Source organism: Pseudophryne corroboree, chromosome 1 (genome assembly GCF_028390025.1).
Source record: "Pseudophryne corroboree isolate aPseCor3 chromosome 1, aPseCor3.hap2, whole genome shotgun sequence".
Classification (NCBI taxonomy): domain Eukaryota; kingdom Metazoa; phylum Chordata; class Amphibia; order Anura; family Myobatrachidae; genus Pseudophryne; species Pseudophryne corroboree.
In genome coordinates, this window is record NC_086444.1 from 278,359,772 (window position 1) to 278,379,339 (window position 19,568).

Here is a 19,568-nt window from a genome sequence, read left to right on the forward strand (position 1 = left end):
AGCATTAAACAGTACGTTGCCATTTTTTTCCCACGAAAATACAGTAAGCTAAAATTTTAAAAAATAAAAAAGTAAAGAAAGTAGAAAAAGTAGAAAAAGAAAGGCTGGGAGGGGGAAAATGAGAAAGGGAACACCAGGCAGTGCAATCATGAAAGCAGCAATCATAAGATAAAATAAATATATATATATATATATATATATATACTGTGTATATATACAGTGCATCCGGAAAGTATTCACAACGCTTCACCTTGTCCACAATTTGTTATGTTACAGCCTTATTCCAAACTGGATTAAATTAATTTTACCCCTCAAAATTTGACACACAATACCCCATAATGACAACGTGAAAAGTGTTTTTGAGTTTTTTGCAAATTTATTAACAATAAAAAACTAAGAAATCATATGTACATAAGTATTCACAGCCTTTGCTCAATACTTTGTTGATGCACCTTTGGCAGCAATTACAGCTTCAAGTCTTTTTGAATATAATCTCTCTATCCCATGCAGGTTTTTTTGCACACCAGGAAATTCCAGTCCCTCATCTGTGGAGATTAATAAAGGGAGAACCACCATCATCACTGCGTGGGATAGAGAGATCACTCCAGAACCCCGCTAGGTGGAATACCCGGCTGACATACCACTAGGGACTTGGTAACTATACTCCTCAAACCTGGACACCATTTAATGTATGCATACGTATGCTCTACAAGACTTTTCATCTTTCAGCAATAATTGCATATGCCGGCATTTTGCACAAAGACTGCCCTGAAGTGAATAATTGCGAGTCAGAGATTGGCTTATTAAGGCTCAGTATTAATATGTTCTTATTGGCATGATTTGTGCCAGATCATTTTAATGTGTATTTATGTATTATTTTTAAAAAACAACTATGTAACTATGAATTTCTTTATGTGAGCGCAGTTGGTATTTTTTGTTTGTCCATATTCTATGCTATTGGGGTGAACGACTATCACCTCTCCCAACAGCAGCTTGGAGAACCAGCTCAGTTACAGCGCCTGTTCTTTTTACCATTTATGGTAAATTCACTTTTGTTTGGCCAGTTTCGCCTGTTCCTCTTTACAGCACCTCTCAAGCTCCATCATGTTGGGTGGGAAGCGTTGGTACACAGTCATTTTCAGATCTCTCCCGAGATGTTCTCGGATTCAAGTCTGGGCTCTTGCAGGGGTCACTCAAGGACATTCACAGAGTTGTCCTTTGATATCTTGGCTGTGTGTTTAGGGTCACTGTCCTGCTGAAAGATGAACCATCACCCCAGTCTGAGGTCAAGAGAACTCTGGAGCAGGTTTTCATCCGGGATGTCTCTGTGCATTGCTGCATTCATCTTTCCCTCTATCCTCACTAGTCTCCCAGTTTCTGCCACTGAAAAACATCCCCACAGCATGATGCTTCCACCACCATGCTTCACCATAGGGATGGTATTGGCCTGGTGATGAGCGGTGCCTGGTTTCCTCTAAACATGACGCCTGGCATTCACGCCAAAGAGTTCAATCTTTGTCTCATCAGACCAGAGAATTTTGTTTCTCATGGTCTGAGAGTCCTTCAGGTGCATTTTGGCAAACTTTAGGCTACCATGTGCATTTTACTAAGGAGTGGCTTCCGTCTGGCCACTCTACCATACAGGCCTGATTGGTGGATTGCTGCAGAGATGGTTGTCATTCTGGAAGGTTTTTCTCTCTCCACAGAGGAATGCTGTAGCTCTGAGAGAGTGTCTATCAGGTTCTTGGTCACCTCCCTGACTAGGGTCCTTCTCCCCCGATCGCTCAGTTTATACGGCCAGCCAGCTCTAGGAAGAGTCCTGGTTGTTCCGAACTTCTTCCATTTATGGATGATGGAGGCCACTGTGCTCATGTGGCCACCTTCAGTGCAGCAGATATTTTTCTGTACCCTTCACCAGATTTGTGCCTCGAGACAATCCTGTCTTGGAGGTCTACAGACAATTCCTTTGACTTCATGCTTTGTTTGTGCTCAGACATGCGCTGCCAAGTGTGGGACCTTATATAGACAGGTATGTGCCTTTCCAAATCATGTCCAATCAACTGAATTTACCACAGGTGGACTCCAGTTAAGCTGTAGGAACATCTCATGGATGATCAGTGGAAACAGGATGCACCTGAGCTCAATTTTGAGCTTCATGGCAAAGGCTGTGAATACTTATGTACATGAGATTTCTTAGTTTTTTATTTTTAATAAATTTGCAAAAATCTCATATAATCTTTTTTCACGTTGTCCTTATGGGGTATTGTGTGTAGAATTTTGAGGGGAAAAATGAATTTATTAAATTTTGGAACAAGGCTGTAACATACAAAATGTGGAAAAAGTGAAGCACTGTGAATACTTTCCGAATGCACTGTATGTATGTATGTATGTATGTATGTATGTACCGTATTTGCCGGCGTATAAGACGACTTTTTCCCCCTGAAAAACATGCCTCCAAGCGGGGGGTCGTCTTATACGCCGGGGGTCGTCTTATACGCCTGGCATACATATAGCCAGGGGCGTCACTGCCCCTGGCGACACCCGGTGCGGGAAGTCGCGAAACAGGGGCGTGGCCTAGCATAAGGGGGGCATGGCCTCGCGGGCGGACCCCCGTTTTCAGCAATCCAGGGGGTTAAGAAGATGTTGGCTGCCCCCCCCCCCACCCCCACCCCGTGAAGTGCCTCTATCTCACCTGTGTCCGGTGAGTGTACGGTGAGTGTACGGCGCTGCCGGCGGGTGAAGCTGTGCTGTGGCAAGTCTCTCTCGAATGCAGCGCCGGCTCCTACACAGGGACAGGAGCCAGGTGCTGCACGTATTGTTACAGTGCAGCACCCGGCTCATGTCACTGAGCAGGAGCCGACATTTTGGTGTCACCCCTCGGCGGGTGACACCCGCCCCCACGTTGTGACGCCACTGCATATAGCTGCCCCAAGGGTTACACTTTTATACATTTCATACACTCTCCTCGCCCCCCCCCTTCTTATGCATACCTTGATACTCCAAATCTCTTATAAGAGACATGTCAGTGCTGCCGCTGTCCTCCCTGCCTAACCGCCTGTCACATTCAGCAGTCACATTCAGTGTGTGGAAGATGTGCGGAAGAGGGGGTAGTCTTATATGGCGAGTACATAACAAACTCTATATTTTGAGTGGAAATGTTGGGGGGTCGTCTTATACGCCCAGTCGTCTTATACGCCGGCAAATACGGTATATATATAGCCTATGGGCTACACACTGCACTCGTAGCCAGCAGAGAGTTCCCCCGGAACCCTTCCTGGAAGTGGGCGCTGTGCAATGCGGTCTTAGCTGACCACACATGCGCAGCACCCCCGGTAGCCGTCACAACACATTGCATGCTGGGGGCCACCCAGCGCAGGGCAAGGCCTCCCAGCATGCTAATCGGCGGCTAGCGATGCTGAGTCAGGAATTAAGGTTGACCCCCTGCATATGCAGGTAGGCTGCAGTGGCTGCGTGTGACGTCTTGCTGTGGCTGCCCTGAAAGCGCCTCCGTTGTCCAGACCACACTATCTCAACGCCACGTCGCCGCCCCTCCACTAATGTCAATTTATATAGCGATCACATTCTTCCGAGCTGCGATCACTATGAGAATGGTACCGCACGTACACTGCGCATGTGCAGATGGATAGAATTAGCTGATCTGCCTGTATGCAGCAGCAGCGATTGCTGCTGAATGAGCTCCTTAGTACAGTAAGGACTATTTATTTATTTATTTATTACCAGTTATTTATATAGCGCACACATATTCCGCAGCACTTTACAGAGAATATTTGCCCATTCACACCAGTCCCTGCCCCAGTGGAGTTTACAGTCTATATTCCCTACCACATGTACACACAGACACTTTCACACTAGGGTTAATTCTGGTTTGAAGCCAATTAACCTACCAGTATATTTTTGGATTGTGGGAGGAAACCGGAGTACCCGGAGGAAACCCACGCAAGTACGGGGAGAATATACAAACTCCGCACAGTTAGGGCCATGGTGGTGATCAAACCCATGACCTCAGTGCTGTGAGGCAGTAATGCTAACCATTACACCATCCGGACTACACCATCCGGACTAAGGAGCAACTCTATCCTGTGTCTGTGAACAAAGTTACAGAGCTGAGGTTTACTCACCCTGTATTGCTGTCACCTATGTAAAAGCCGATCATATAGTGCAGAGTGGCAAATGATTGATGGTCCCTGGCTGCTGGCTGCTTACCTTTGATGTACACAGAGCTTGCGTCTCCCATGATGGTATCAGTATCCTCTAGACAGGGGTCAGGCAGATGTTAATCAGCTGAGGCTGAAGAAAGTCTAGTGTGCCAGGAATCCTTGCACTGCTTTGGTTGCTGCAGTGTGCTCAGGTGCTTCCGCATTAATCACAGTAGGGGAGCGTGGCTTAACACAATTCTCAGCTCTCTGGTCAGTTACTCAGAACCAGGGCTGGAACTGCTGTCCTATGACTAATAGGGAGCATGATTTCATCTGGGCTTAAGGCACAGCCACGTCAATGAGGCAGCTGTATAGCTGCTTCTTTCCTCATGTTTTTCAATGGGCTTTTAAAGCCCATGGCTTGACCCCGCCCCCCACTTCAGACAGTTTCCAATTATCAATGGGAGGCAGAGGTGCCGCTGCCTCCCATCAAGTCTGAACCGCATTTACAGTGCAAAGATTATTATAAAAATGCAAAAAAGATAATTATGAAACAGAATATGTTTTATAAATATCTTCTTTGTGTTATTTTACTCATTATGACAGGGGAGGCACCGCCTCTCCTGACTGCACGTCCCTGCCAACCGCAGCATGCTGCGGTTGTACCCGGCGGCAGCGGGACTGCCGCACAGGTGTTGGCACTCTCCTTACGGACAAGCAGGTCCCGATAAACGGGACCCGCTTGGCCGCTATGTGTGGCCGTAGCCTTACAGTGACCAGCTGGTGGCAAGGCATTTTGCCTTGACTGAACACTCACCCACCTCCATTAGACATAAAATTATTGATCACATTCCCCACTCATTAGGGGTAAAAATAGGTCCAATATGTTGTTGCAGCGGGAGGCTAGGTGGATCTTTTTGTTGGACACACTTAGCCCCCTTGGTTTAAATGAACAAAGTGGTCTTAGCAGTTTCATCTGATTTGATTGTTTCTATGTTTACAGCATTTGTGTTCATATGATGTGATATAACTGTATTGTATCAGTCTGGTAAGTATAATGTCGTGAGAAGCAGGCATTGTATATTACTGTTAATTTTTGCTATTTTCATTGTCAGTGTACTATTCGCGCACTGGGTGACATCATCAGCCGGTGGCGCGGCTGTGGCGGTGAGGGGAGCACATTTAATCGGTGAGTGTTTTTTAATGTATATTATTGTCTTGACGAAAATGCTGCGGCATTGAAATGTTGGCTTGATAAGAGGCTGTCACTGTGTGTTTATTTTCCCGAGTGCCGCTGATGAATCTCCTATACATATATCTATATACCTCTACAAATGTGTGTGTGTGTGTGTGTGTGTGTGTGTGTGTGTGTGTGTGTGTGTGTGTGTGTGTGTGTATAAATACACAAATACAGCTCCTGAGCTATCAGTAAAGAATAAAAATAAAAAAGCCTAATACCTAAAATATAGTTTATTCCAGGCCCGGTAGGCATCTATTATAATGAGAATACTAAGGAGTCCACGCGTCATGAAATTTGGGGTTTTTATCATGGAGGAGGGCAGTAATATATACCATAGAAGTGGTAAAGTATACTAAACTGTATTGATGAGAGCAGCAATAGAATGTGCAGCAGAACACTTCCAGTCAGTAGCAAACAACAATTTAGCAGCATTAAATATATGACCACATCATTTGTTACATGGCTTAGAAGTATTGGGAAATGGTTTACATAACAAAACATGCAACTGGTCCTAATGCGGTACGTCGCCAAACAATCTGCCCGTCACTGGGTATTCCCACCAAATATGAAAGTAGGAACCATTTTATCCACACTGACACCAACAAAGGTCTGAGGATGCTGGGTTACATATACCATCTAGTATAAAGCTTGAAGTAGTTTTCCTTGAGGTTAGTATTAGTGGATGCCTTAGCAACCAACTGCTGGAAATCTGACCATTTCACATCATCTAAACTTCTACCCAGATAAGTTTCCCATGCTAACTTGAATGGGTCTTTCTGCTCTGGGGATGAAGCTACCAGCAGAGAATACGGAATTGAAATTTTCTCTTAGACCCAGGGTCATAAGTGCATAAACATTCAAAAGGGTGGGGTTCTCTAAATGTGCGTGATTTACTGAGGGAGTTAATAAAACTAGTAATCTGTAAGTATGCACAATGATGTCTATCCTGCAAGCCATATTTCTCACAGACTTCCTTAAAAGTCTGAGGGGCAAAATCCTCAGCAATGTGTAAAACTCTAGTGATACCTGTGATAACCCAGGGGCGCATGAAGGAACCCACACAACCAAAAGAGAAATGGGGGTGTCTTCATAAAGGAGTAAGTGTGGACGGATATGGAGCTAAACGTATTATTCAGTTTATCCCATAAGTCCTATGTATCTTTAACACAAGGAACCAGATGCACAGAGGCTGGTCTCATATGTGGAAGGAGCCATGGAAGAAACCCCACCCTTTGGTCCGCAATCAAATCGTTCTCAATGTCCTCCCATTTCTTCTGCCAGGACAGAATATAGTTTAACTGTGCGTCAAAATAGTATCTTTCAAAAATAGGAAGGCCTAGACCCCTATTAATGGAAGATTTAGTCAAACAGTTTCTTTGAATGCTAGACTTTTTACCCTGCCAAATAAAAGTACCACAAATCGATTGGATAGTACATAGGCATACCATCGGGAACAAATAAAGCAGCCTGGATAATATATTAGTTTATACAGAGTTTATGTGACCAGTCCAAGAGATACAGAGGGGAGCCTATCAGATATACAATTTTTTATTTTAATAACAGAATTTAGATTATTAATTATACGAACATGTTTGTGGAATGCAGATCAACATTATCAAGGTATTGGTAAAAAAATATGAATAATTTCACACTGTTGTTCAACTGTGGGTGTGTTATATAAATATATGGAAAAATGAACTTTTGCTGACTGGCGGTGAATGTAATGATGGTTGGAAGCCATAAGCTCAAGTATACTGACAATTCCAATCAACATGTTTTATATAAGAAGAGAAGATTGCTTACAGTCAAACAGGATGATGCGCCCGTCCCCGCCGCATGGCTGTGTGTGATCCCCAAAGCAGACGCTGTTACAGTCTGTGCTTGGTGTCTCACCATGTTTTCTGTAATCAGCATTGTTACCACAGAAGCAAGCGAAACCAGACTCCAGTCCAGCCAACTAGTGAGGGAGATCAGAAATATAAACACAATGACATTCAATCATTTTCCGTACTGGATACAATGTTTTCAAGATTATAAAGGAGAAGTATCAAACCTCTGAGATATACAGTGGAGAAGCCCATAGCAACAAATTATTTTCTGTCATTTTATAATCAGTGCTAGAGAATAGCTAAATGGTTGCTAAGGGCAACTGCTCCACTTTATACCTCTTTGAGATTTCATGCATGTCCCCTTATGACTAATATGTCAAACACGCATGTCATGGATAACATTTTCAGAAAAATAAAAATTTACATTTTGCGCAATGCGAGTAGGTGGACGTCTGAGCATCTGGTTTATATCACGTGATTCCCAGCAGTATGAGGTAGCAAAACCTGTTTGTTGGTATCATTTTTAGGGGCAGATATAATAAGCCTGGAGTGATAAAGAAGTGATAAATGGAAGGTGATAACGCACCAGCCAGTCAGCTCTTGTCATTTTACAAACCCAGCCTGTAACTTGACATTTAGAAGCTGATTGGCTGGTGCATTATCACCATCCACTTATCACTTCTCAAGGCTTAATACATCTGCCACTTAATTCTTAAAACTTGTCCTGGAAGCAGGAAGATATCACTGAAATCATTCCAGAGATGACTGAAATAAGCGTCTGAAAACTCGTCCAGAGTAAGGCAACCACTATAAATCTTGTATCAACCTATAAAATTAGGGGAGTACCAACACCTGTTGTTATAGTAAAAAAGCACTGCTTAAACTTATGAATTTGTACCGATTTTTATTATTATTATTATTATTATTATTATTATTATAATTATTATTTTCTTAAATAACTTTTTTGAATGCAACAGCAAGTTATTACTGACAAGTACGCCTTCACCATTTTCCTAGGAAACCCCTCTCCATCATAATTACCTACTCTCCCGAAATGTCCAGGGAATTACCAAATTTTAGGGGGCTCTACTGAGAGTAGTTGGTACGGTAGTCATGATTTGCATTGAATCGCATCATCATGTCCCCAACTCTATCCGTCTGTTTCCAGCTCAATCATCTCCAATACCTTCATGATCCACAACAAGCCACTGTGTTTGTAGGTCCTGTCTAGGCACTGTCTTCTTCAGTGACACTTTGGTATCATTTGCTGGTCTTGTATATAGTAATGGAACAGCTTTATGACTTTTTTTTGCTTAAGACTATAGTGACTTCAGGGCAGTCCTGATTTCCAGATATTGACTCACAGAGAACCATTACATTAGTATCTGGCAGAGCTACCAGTAAGGAGGAAATTGTTGACAAATATTCTACAATACCTGTAAGATATAAAATACACCAGATTCCAATGTATTCATCATACAGTAAGAGTTAAGGGTTAATGGAGGCAGATGTGTTACTGATTATCCTTCCACTTTAAATATCAGGACCCTGATTAACCACTTACCATTAGGACCGGTTTCTCCATTGTGTTGAAATAATAACTGGTTAGCCCAAATAAACTAGTACCCCCAGCATGTGCTGGTCAATCAACAGTGAACTGGCTAAGTGACAGCTGGTGACCAATACAAGTATCATTGATCATTGAGGCCTAGGGGATTTTCTCACAGTAAATTAAAAGGGCAAAAAAATTATGAAGCTGAAGAATTTTTTTTTTTAGTTAATGACGGAATTATCTATTTAACAAGGACTGCCCTTGAAATTAGCAACTCATAAATCACCCATGAAACACCTTATTTTAGCCTTTGGTGAAAATCACTTCAAATGTTCTCTAGAACACATAGCTATGAAATATGTCCGCTTGGAGCATTGCGTGTTTAAATGTCACAGTAAAGAGGCCACTCAGGCCTTTGCAGTTACACATCTATAATAAAAATGTGTCTATCATTTTTACACATCTATTTGTTTTAGCTTCAGGTGAAATTATGACTTGTGCATCATACTGCAATATCTAAGGCATAAAAACTTAAAAAATATATTATTATTAATAAAACGGTTTAATAAAGACATCTAGTGACACACAGAATTGCTGCTATTCTAGACTAACCACTAATATTAGCATGAGGTATACTCAAAGTACCCACAGAACTATCTCTACAATAGTAACAGTCCTAAAACATAAAATATTCACATACCATCCCATGGCATAGCCAGAGGGAAGCAGCGGTGTGAATACCCCTCTAACGTAAATCTTGGCCTACTTTGTGCATTCTTCCCTATCAGTGAAATAAAGGTGGAAGTACTGTATTTCACAGTTTACTCAATAGATTCCAGTCCTATCCACCCAGTTATATCAAACACTGTACTAGCACTCTGCAGACCACAAAAGTGCTCCCGTACATTGCAACTCCAAAACTCCCAAATCGGTGATCTGATTTTGAGCACCTGGTGGTCTCCTTTGGACACCCTGCTCCCAACTATTGGAATCTGAGCCCTGTGATCTCTCACTGGCTACTCAGTGTACTGTACTATGGGGGTAATTCTGAGTTGATCGCAGCAGGAATTTTGTTAGCAGTTGGGCAAAACCATGTGCACTGCAGGGGAGGCAGATATAACATGTGCAGGGAGAGTTAGATTTGGGTGGGTTATTTTGTTTCTGTGCAGGGTAAATACTGGCTGCTTTATTTTTACACTGCTATCTAGATTGCAGATTGAACACACCACACCCAAATCTAACTCTCTCTGCACATGTTAAATCTGCCTCCCCTGCAGTGCACATGGTTTAGCCCAACTGCTAACAAAGTTCCTGCTGCGATCAACTCAGAATTACCCCCTATGCACAGATCAGACTACATAGCACCATGGTTGCAAACTGTTGGCACCTATTTATATTAGAGAAGTGTGGGTTCGGATTTACTCTATTCTTAACGGCAAAATTAATGCGAGTTTGGATTTATCCAGATTTTTCTTATTGGCTGTCCTAAACATAGGACATCCAAGAGCCAATAAGATGCTGTTTTGAGTTCCGGGTAAATCCAAACCCACACATTTCTAATTTATATCTACTGTGATGTTCCTGCTATAAAATAGAATTAGCTATGGAAACCCTAAAGATGAAGCCATTGTTCATAAAATATCCAGATAAGACCTAGTAAGCTTGAACCAGCTGTGTGCATAACTGTGCAAGTTGGAGATTTGGTTCTACAGATCTGACTGCATCTGTGCTAGAATATCAGGGTGCGTAACAGGACATATAAGGAGTCATTTATATACTCTGCTCACAATCCCTTAAGCAAGTTATTAAATCCCTCATTATTATTTTTGTTAATGTAATGCTATTTTATATCAATGCCAGGTGAATGCCTTTTCTATTAAGGATGTTATTACTGTAAGCCATACTTTCCTACTTTTTGGACATGAAAACTAATAGAAACAATGGAAGGAAGGAAACATTTAGCAAACACTCAGATAGCTGTACCTTGTAGCGCTGTCTCCGGCACATAGTAATACAAGTTTGTATTGTCTGCTTATTGGATGTTTCACTGATGCCAGTCAAAGGAGGAGGGTTCCCATGGTCTTTAAAGCATCCCAGATTTCCAGGCACTGAAAGTTAATTAAAAGCATTTAGATTTCACAGAAAAACATCTCTGTTACATCTACGTGGTTTTCATTGAAATCACAATTAAAGTCTAATGCATCGTGGAAGACAGACTCCATGGTGGTTGTATACTGTAACAACAACATAATGCCTATGCTAGGGGCTATACCACTCATTCCCAACCTCGGTACTCAAGGCACACTCACAGTGCAGGTTTTAGCGAAATATCCAGGCTTCAGCACACATAGATAAATCAAAATAAATGAGGTACTAATTAAGTCACATGTGCTCAAGCATGGATATCCCTAAAACCTGGACTGTTAGTGTGCCGAGGTTAGGAATGCCTGAGCTATACGATTGGTTCCAGGGACGTGCGGTGAGCAAAATGGCTAGGAAGGCACTGGCTAGTACCAGAGCCAGATTTACACACAATTTATAAGCCACAGGGTACATGTGGGCATTAATCACAGGTGCAGCAGTATATACTCCCAGAAATTGGATGTGGTTTGATCAGCGATGTCCGGAAAAGATAGGCAGCGGAGGCACTCGTCACAGGTTCTATTTCCACATTATGGGTGTTAGTCGGCATGCCGACTGTTGGGATTTTAAGGGGTCGGGATGCAGGCGTCGGTATTGGGACCATCGGTCACATAACTACATCCGTAGCTACACCCTTGGTGTTCTTATTTCCAATGGCGTTATCAGAGCAGTGCATGCACTTGCCATAGGAGATATAGGTTTGGCTATATATTGGGTTTAAAAGCGGTTGACCTTTGAACAGCCATTGTTGTGGTGCTTCAAAGTTTGAACGACAGAGTTTTCCAGGGAAGCCCCAGATTTCAGTGGTATATTATAATGGTATCGGGTCTCTAGGTTAACCACACTTAGGTTGAGAATGTCTAGGTCGACCACTATTGGTCAACAGTAACTAGGTCGACAGGGTTTATAGGTTGACAGGGTCTCTAGGTCAACATGTTCTAGGTCGACAGGTCAAAAGGTCGACATGAGTTTTTCACAATTTTTTTCTTTTTTTTAACTTTTTCATACTTAACAATCCATGTGGACTATGATTGGGAACAGTAACCTGTGCCAAGTGCAGCGGTAGCGGAGCAAGGCACCTTGCCCGAAGCATGGTGAGCGAAGCGAGCCATGCGAGGGGACACGGTGCACTAATTGGGGTACCTGGTCACTGTACGGAGAAAACGACACACACACACATATATATATATATATATATATATATATAAAAAAATTTTTTATATTTATATATATATATATATATATAAACTCATGTCGACCTTTTGACCTGTCGACCTAAAAATCCTGTCGACCTAGAATCCCTGTCGACCTACTTACTGTTGACCAATAGTGGTCGACCTAGACACTGTCGACCTAAGTGTAGTCGACACTTAATACCACACCCCATTATAATAATATAGCACTCTTATGCAGAGATGTCAAATAAGTATTATTTGGGGCGTACAAACTGCCTTAATAAGGATACACTTTTTAACATAATAGATTTATGAACTTATTAGTCCTCACAATGTTTTTTTTGTGTAAAATTGTATATAGAATATTGTATGTTGCAACAATCCAATACAAAATCCTAATACTCTTAAACATAAAAGAGTTGTAAGATCCATGTTAACAATAAATGTGACATTTCTACCAAAAAGGCATGTAACAAGACCCTCTGGAGAATTATATGTCTCTTTCTGAGATTTGCCCATTTTATATTGATGCCTGTATCATTACAGCTACATGCCTGGGCTAAAAAAGAAGGGAGAAATGTTTTGTACTGTCAGTATTTCCACTGCTACTGTACAAACACCTCCGACTTGTAAAAGTTGATTCATTCATCAGTTTCAAGTTGCTCTACCTGTTCTGCTGTTCTCCTGTAAGGAAATAATGTTATTACAGTCAAAATGGAATAAGCCTTGTCCTACAATGGGAACATACTATTTTTATTCAGTTCTAATTTATTATACATGTACACACTCACTACTTAATAACTTTATGTATTTTGAAAACTGCTATCTGAACACAGTATGTCTGTCTTTTACAGTACTTGGCTGGCCTGATGATTCTGCTAGCACATCCTTGAAATACCCTAACCTTATCATCTGACATTTACAAGTGTGATTTTCAAGAATCAGATTCTTGGGACATCATATGCACATAGGGACCAATTACCTGTAATGAAGTATTACTATTAGCCCAAAGGTTACATAGTGCAAGATTCAGCTATGTCACTAAGCAGTACAAATGGCTGGAATAGACTAGACTGTAGAACAGTGGCATAGTACAGTCCCGTAGATATAACGGTAATAAAAAATAAATCATGTAGTTAAATAAAGTTAACCATATTATCAAAGACCATCTAGCACTAAAAATCACGGGTTTCAGGAAGATACATGTGACTTGTCGGACATGCTGGGAGTTGTAGTAAATGGCAGCTAACACTCATGAATTACAGAAGCCTGAGGAACACTCTGGTATTGTAGATCCACAACCGAACTCTGAACATGGTCTGTCAGCACAATGAAGAGAATATAATGGCATTGGCATTTTGTCCATTCTACTCAGTTCTACAGAATGTCATCTAGAGTATACATCATATTTAATATCTGTGATATGGTTATATTTGTTGACTGACCATTATTGTTTATTATTATTATTATTATTATTATTAATAATAATAATAATAATAATAATAATTGTAAAGCGCAATGGAATATGCTGCGCTATATAAGAAACTGTTAATAACTAATAATAAATGATTATTATTATTATTATTATTATTATTATAACGGTTTAGATTTTGTAAACAATCGACAACATAATTAGATTTGATTTTTAATGGATTAATAATCTTTTTTTTTTTTTTTTTGAAATACAGTTAAATTTCCATTTCTTGGCATGTTTGACTTATGTGCCAGCTGCACACTATGATACTGACAAGAGAAATTTCCGAAACTGTTCCGCAAAATATTTAACCGGTTCCACATTTGCCCGTGAAATTTTGCATGTCATGCAGGAGGAATTTGGACTCATGAGTTCCCAGTCCTACCCCACCCACACCGCACAGCAGAAGAAACTGACCGCCGTCGCAAAATATGAATTTGAATATAGTGTGTAACAACATTCCATAGAATGGCAAGGAAAATCTGTAACTAGAGGATTGTATATCTAGAACCTCCATGAAAGCAGCATGTTCTGTGCCGAAACTATATTCTTGTAAAATTTTGCCCCAACTTTGCTCATCTGTAATGATACTATCAACCAAATAGGTCCTGTTCTTGGGTGGATAACTGGCAATGACCGTGGCACATTGGAATATCTCTCTCATTGGTAGGCTTACCATACTATCCCTTTAAACCGGTACACTAATGAATTAACCAACTTCCGTTGCTGGCTCACTTCAAGCCTGTGCAATCCATGAGAGTCCTGGTTTAATGGGATGTTATAGTAAGCCTACTCATTAGTAATGCACAGTCTACATCGTGGTATCCTAAACCCGTTTTACATTACAAGGATCTCAGAGCTGCTCTCCAGCTGGACACGTCTGCATTACACATATCTCGTTTTCAGCCCTCTTTGCTTGATATTTGCCACCTAAACCCACCACAACTGCTGTCTTCTCCACCACAAACACTGGGGGGTATAATAATTACATGCATATAAACTATAAAACTTATCCTATCGGACGACACTCAATCACTTTATATAAAAAGTGACCTTCTATCTTAAATTTCACTGTGACTTCCCTGACCCCGATACTAGGAAACAAACTCCTGGAAACAAACTCCCAGTGATTATAAAAAATATTCTGTCTTGGGTCACTCCAGTTCATTATTTGTAATCATCATCCTGGACTTGGAGTATCTTTACAGAATACTAACGCTTATTACATTCTGTTGCATTCTCTTACTGTGCTGTTCCCCACCTTTCCTGCTGGAGTTTATTAGATCATTTGCACACATACCAGAGATTATTATATAAACAATCTGATATGCAGTGACGTAGATGCATTTGCAATGTGTCTGTGAGATCACTTTACAGCTCTCAGTTTATACAGAGATTTGGGCATACATCAATGGGTTACAAGTCAGTAAAATAAACATACCGAAGAACATAATTTGTTGCCTTTATGACTGCGGCTGGCCTGAAATAGCGCACAGAAACATTGTTATGCCACATAGGAGGTCCAAAAGGATTATCACGCCAAAAAAACGGCATCATATAACAAAAGTGCATTTCTGTGTGATGGTTGAGTGGAGATTAGCCTGAACCTGTCAGCACTCATGGTCACTGAACCAAATCCTTCTCCTGTATGAAATCAGAACGTTAAGCAATCTGAAGTGATCCTTACATAGCTTTAGGAATTTTGTACCTCTTCTTAGACATTGGTTTCAGCAGTGACCTATGATTCTACTCAGTTAGAGCTGTTTGTCCTAATGTGGTTGATATAACTCACTACAGTAATTTGTAATGATGAGAAAATCCATAATTGCTTATTCTCGCTTGGGATTCCCAAATTCAGGGGTGAATTTCGCAATGACTAGAATCGTGTTGTTGTACAGCAGAGGATGAAAAAGAAAAAAATAGCATTGTCAGATGCCCAGGACTTGTTCCCTGTATCCTCCCTTTGGCTTGTACGGAGGGGAGTTCCACAAAGTAGCACAGAAACATAGAATTTGACGGCAAATAAGAATCATTTGACTCATTTAGTCTACCCACTTTGGGTGTGGTTATTAGGGCTAGGGATTAGAGGGACTAGTCCAGCATGGATCACATTTGTAAAGGTGCTCGCAGGCAGCTTTGCAAATCCGATCCTTAGCAATGCAAATGCAGTAGGAGGTGTTAAACACCTTCTTGCTGCATTTGCAATCCGAACACTGCAGCTACGACACAGCCTTGGATCAACATTGCGACCGATGGTCGCGATGTTCCCCTCAGACTGCCAGCTGAGTGGCCGTCGCAGGGTGGCTTGCAAGGCCAAGAAAACTGCATCTTGCAACACTGGCTGCCCCTGTCCCTCCCCCCGCACGCCCCTGCCAGTCAATCAGGCAGAGGCATTCGCAATACTGAGATGCAACCGCATGACCTGTTCTGCACATTATCAGGGAACTGCGCTGAGGATTGCAGGAGCAATCCATACTGAGTAACCCCCAGAGTTAGATTAGGTGTTTGGTAAGGGTATTAGTGTTAGGGTATTAGGGTTAGGGTCGGGGTTCGGATTAAGAGTAAGGGTTGGGTTGTTATGTTAGTGTTAGGGTAATAATTCAATTAACTGCAAGAGTTTGGGGTATCAGTGTAAAGGTTTAAGATTAAGGGTGAGGATTAGGGTACTAGAATATTAGTAACACAGAAACATAGGGGGTCTATGTAGTAAGGCTTGGAAAGAGATAAAGGACGGAGATAAAGTACCAGCCAATCAGCTCCTTACTGCCATGTTACAGGTTGTGTTTGAAAAATGACAGTTAGGAGCTGATTGGTTAGTATTTTATCTCTGTCCACTTTATCTCTCTCCAAGGCATAATATATAGACCCCATAGAATAAGTAGACAAGTATAGCAAAATCACAGGGGAATTTCATGCAACTGAAGCTATGCAGTGGAACAAATTTCCAATTTAGCATTTGACATTCTGTTACTCATTTGCAAATAGCGTTAGAGCTGTGGTGAAAACAGTTAAAACAGTGGTTACTGTAAGACTATGATCACTTAACACCAACTTCCACCAACAGACTGTGCAAAGTTATGTGGCTACATGTGGAATGAGGCAACAGTTTCAAAATGTTGCTTACGAGATCTGACAATTAAGTTTGCAAACTTGCCACTGTGTGCTGACCGTGGCAACACTGGACATTGGACTTTGCTTGCAAATTGTCTTTAATGGTACTCTCTACCAAACATGTCTAACTAGCACCTAATGCTGCATTCAGATTGCAAATGCCGGATCCTACCCGGTAAGAGAAACGTGTACTTACCGGGTGGGATCCGGCATTTGCGCTCCGTTGCTGGCTTTCCGACCCGGCAATATACTGGGTCGGTTGCCATAGCAGAGGAGGGCGCAGCAGCAGCAGGGGCGGGGGTGGAGGCGGCGCTGGGAGATGAGCTCATCTCCTGTGCCACCTCTCCCTATGCTGTGAATGGGAGCCGTGTCGCATCGGAACGGCTCCCATTCACACTGCGCCTGACCCGGTAATCAACCCGGTAATAACCCTTCTTTTTTACCGGGTTGAATTACCGGGTCAGGCGACCCGCTAATTCTGAAAAGGAGCTTTCACATCGCACACTGACCCGTTTCGACACGGCAATATGCCGTGTCGATACCGGGTTTTTAGTGCGATGTGAAAGGGGTGTAAGTGGAATTTAGTAGTATGGGGACTACCAATACTGTTGATGTTGAGACATACCAATGTCAACACATATATACAGTAGGTAGTAAAACAGATTTCTAAAAAGTATGATAGCATTACTAACTAAAGAAAATGTCATATCTTTATACATTTTTTCCTTATGTGTCCTACATGTATGGTTCAATAAACAATGATGGTACTGGTGTATTTCCTCTATCACTCTGAGCCTAGACATTACATGTTATTATGGTTACTGCATCATTGTTATTAATTACATTGGCTCACACAGGGAGAGCAGATTTTCTACTGCACGTACGCAAATTGCTGGGGAAATGGCCGCCATGTGCGGATGTTCAGTGTGGGCCCCCCTGGGCCCAGGGGCCAGGGAGTACCACAATACCTGCACAAATTATAGATACACAAGTCTGCTGTATGCGGCTGTCTCATCCCCTGTTCATTGTCTCACAGACACACCAGAGGAAGGCATAAGTTGCAACATGCCATTCCATATTCCCCCTTTTCCACCTCCCAAAGGATTATCTTTTAATTTTCAGAACTATTGTAACTCTCAGTAAAAGATTACACTTTGGATTTATCCATGAAATATATTTCTATAATTGAGAATGTAGTGTGTCTATTTTAACCATTTAACTGGCATGGTCAGATCACATGCGACCGCGCCACCCCACTGTGTCCCCCAGTTTTTGACAAGGAGATACGTTCTGCAGATGTGCATAATATAATATTTAGATATTTAAAAAAAAAACACTTTTAAAACTATATTAAATGCATATTTTTTAAATGGGTTTGAAGGGAAAAAATCATCAGTTAAGTGGTTAATTAACTGTGTATTTTTATTTTGTCACACTTGTTTTATTCACTACCTCTACATCCAACCATGATTTTCCTCTATCAGATTTAATCATATAGTTGGACTAATACATTATTATTTCCACATTGTTGTAGACAACTTTTTAAGTCATTTTTGTTTTTTGAGACGTTAGATGGTTTTTCATTTTAACATATATAAATTAAAAGTAACATTTTATTTTATATTATAATTTTTTCCCTCAATATAGTGAGTACTCCTGGCTTTGCGCTGTAATTATGAGGACAGTAATTATTTATTTACTAAAGGAGTAAAAATAAATTTATAATTATCCGATGGGACAAAAATTATTTTATGAATATATTAGCTGGAAAAATGATAGTATCATTGTACTAAGATGGCAATTTTAATATCATATTAAGAGGGCTATATTATTTAAGAATTATATTATGGGGGTAACACTTGCCCCTTTTATAAAATAAAATAATTGCCCCATTATGTAATAATAAAATAATACTACCCTCTTAAAATTATTTTAAAATAATATTATCTTATTATAATCATACATTAATTTAGTCGTCCCCCCACTATATTCATAAAATAAATTCACACCTTTAAGATAAAAATGAAATTGGATTTTCTGTTACTTTTAGAGCTGTTTGACCTTTAGCAAAAAAACAACAACATAAAAATAAACAGCAATTTTACAAAATGTCCCTCTATGAAATCTCATGTTTATAGTGGTGTCCTTATGTCATAAAATTCAGATCTTTGATAGCATGTACCCTATAATACTTTAACAACCTCATTAATTAAATAGATTTTGAGTGCACCAGGAAGAAGGTGGTTGAGAGTGGCATAGCAAAAACTTGGAGGTAAGGACGACATGCTGTAATAGTCAAGATGAGATAAGCTAATAATGAGGCTGTGGCAGTTGCATACAATCATTTTGTCATACCCTCCTTCAAGAAGCTATATGGCCTTCCTGCTAAGGCTACACACGTAAAGGATGAATGCTTTATTAAATAATAGACTCGTAAGCCTGAGAAACAAGTGTTGAAGAATATACAAATTAAATAAAATATTTACGTATTTCTGTTAGCAGCTGAACAGTAAAAAAAAAAAAAAAAAGATGAAAGTTCTCAGTTACGAAGCTCATTGAAGCAAAATGTGACATCCTTTGAATATTTTAAGCATCATGTATTTTCAGGAGATCTTTTTTCTCCCCTGCATTTCTTGTTGGGTAGAAGCATGTTTTCGGGGTCAGCGAAAGGACTGGCTTCATTTTTTTCACTTCCAGGCTGCTACGTATTAAACAGGCGGCAACATCAGTTTCACATTAAAAATGGGAGGGAGATATTCATTGACTCTCCTACCCATTCTGTCCCCAGAGATCTGGTTTCAGGGAAATAATTAAAGCAGCTGCTACTTGTCAAGGGATTGTTCTGTGAATTAGAGGTTTGGATTATCCCTGATTCAGAACATAAAAAA

General features: G+C 40.8%; 1 protein-coding gene across 1 annotated transcript in view; it reads right to left on the reverse strand.

The window, feature by feature from the left end:
- The window catches only part of KREMEN1 (kringle containing transmembrane protein 1), a 252,041-nt gene that overhangs the window by 47,609 nt on the left and 184,864 nt on the right, over positions 1–19,568 (reverse strand). Inside the window, exons 4-5 of the mRNA XM_063964299.1 lie at positions 10,762–10,886; positions 7,201–7,354 (exon numbers count right to left, since the gene is read on the reverse strand). Of these exons, the coding sequence (XP_063820369.1) occupies positions 7,201–7,354; positions 10,762–10,886 (279 nt within the window). The remainder of the gene's footprint in view (positions 1–7,200; positions 7,355–10,761; positions 10,887–19,568) is intronic.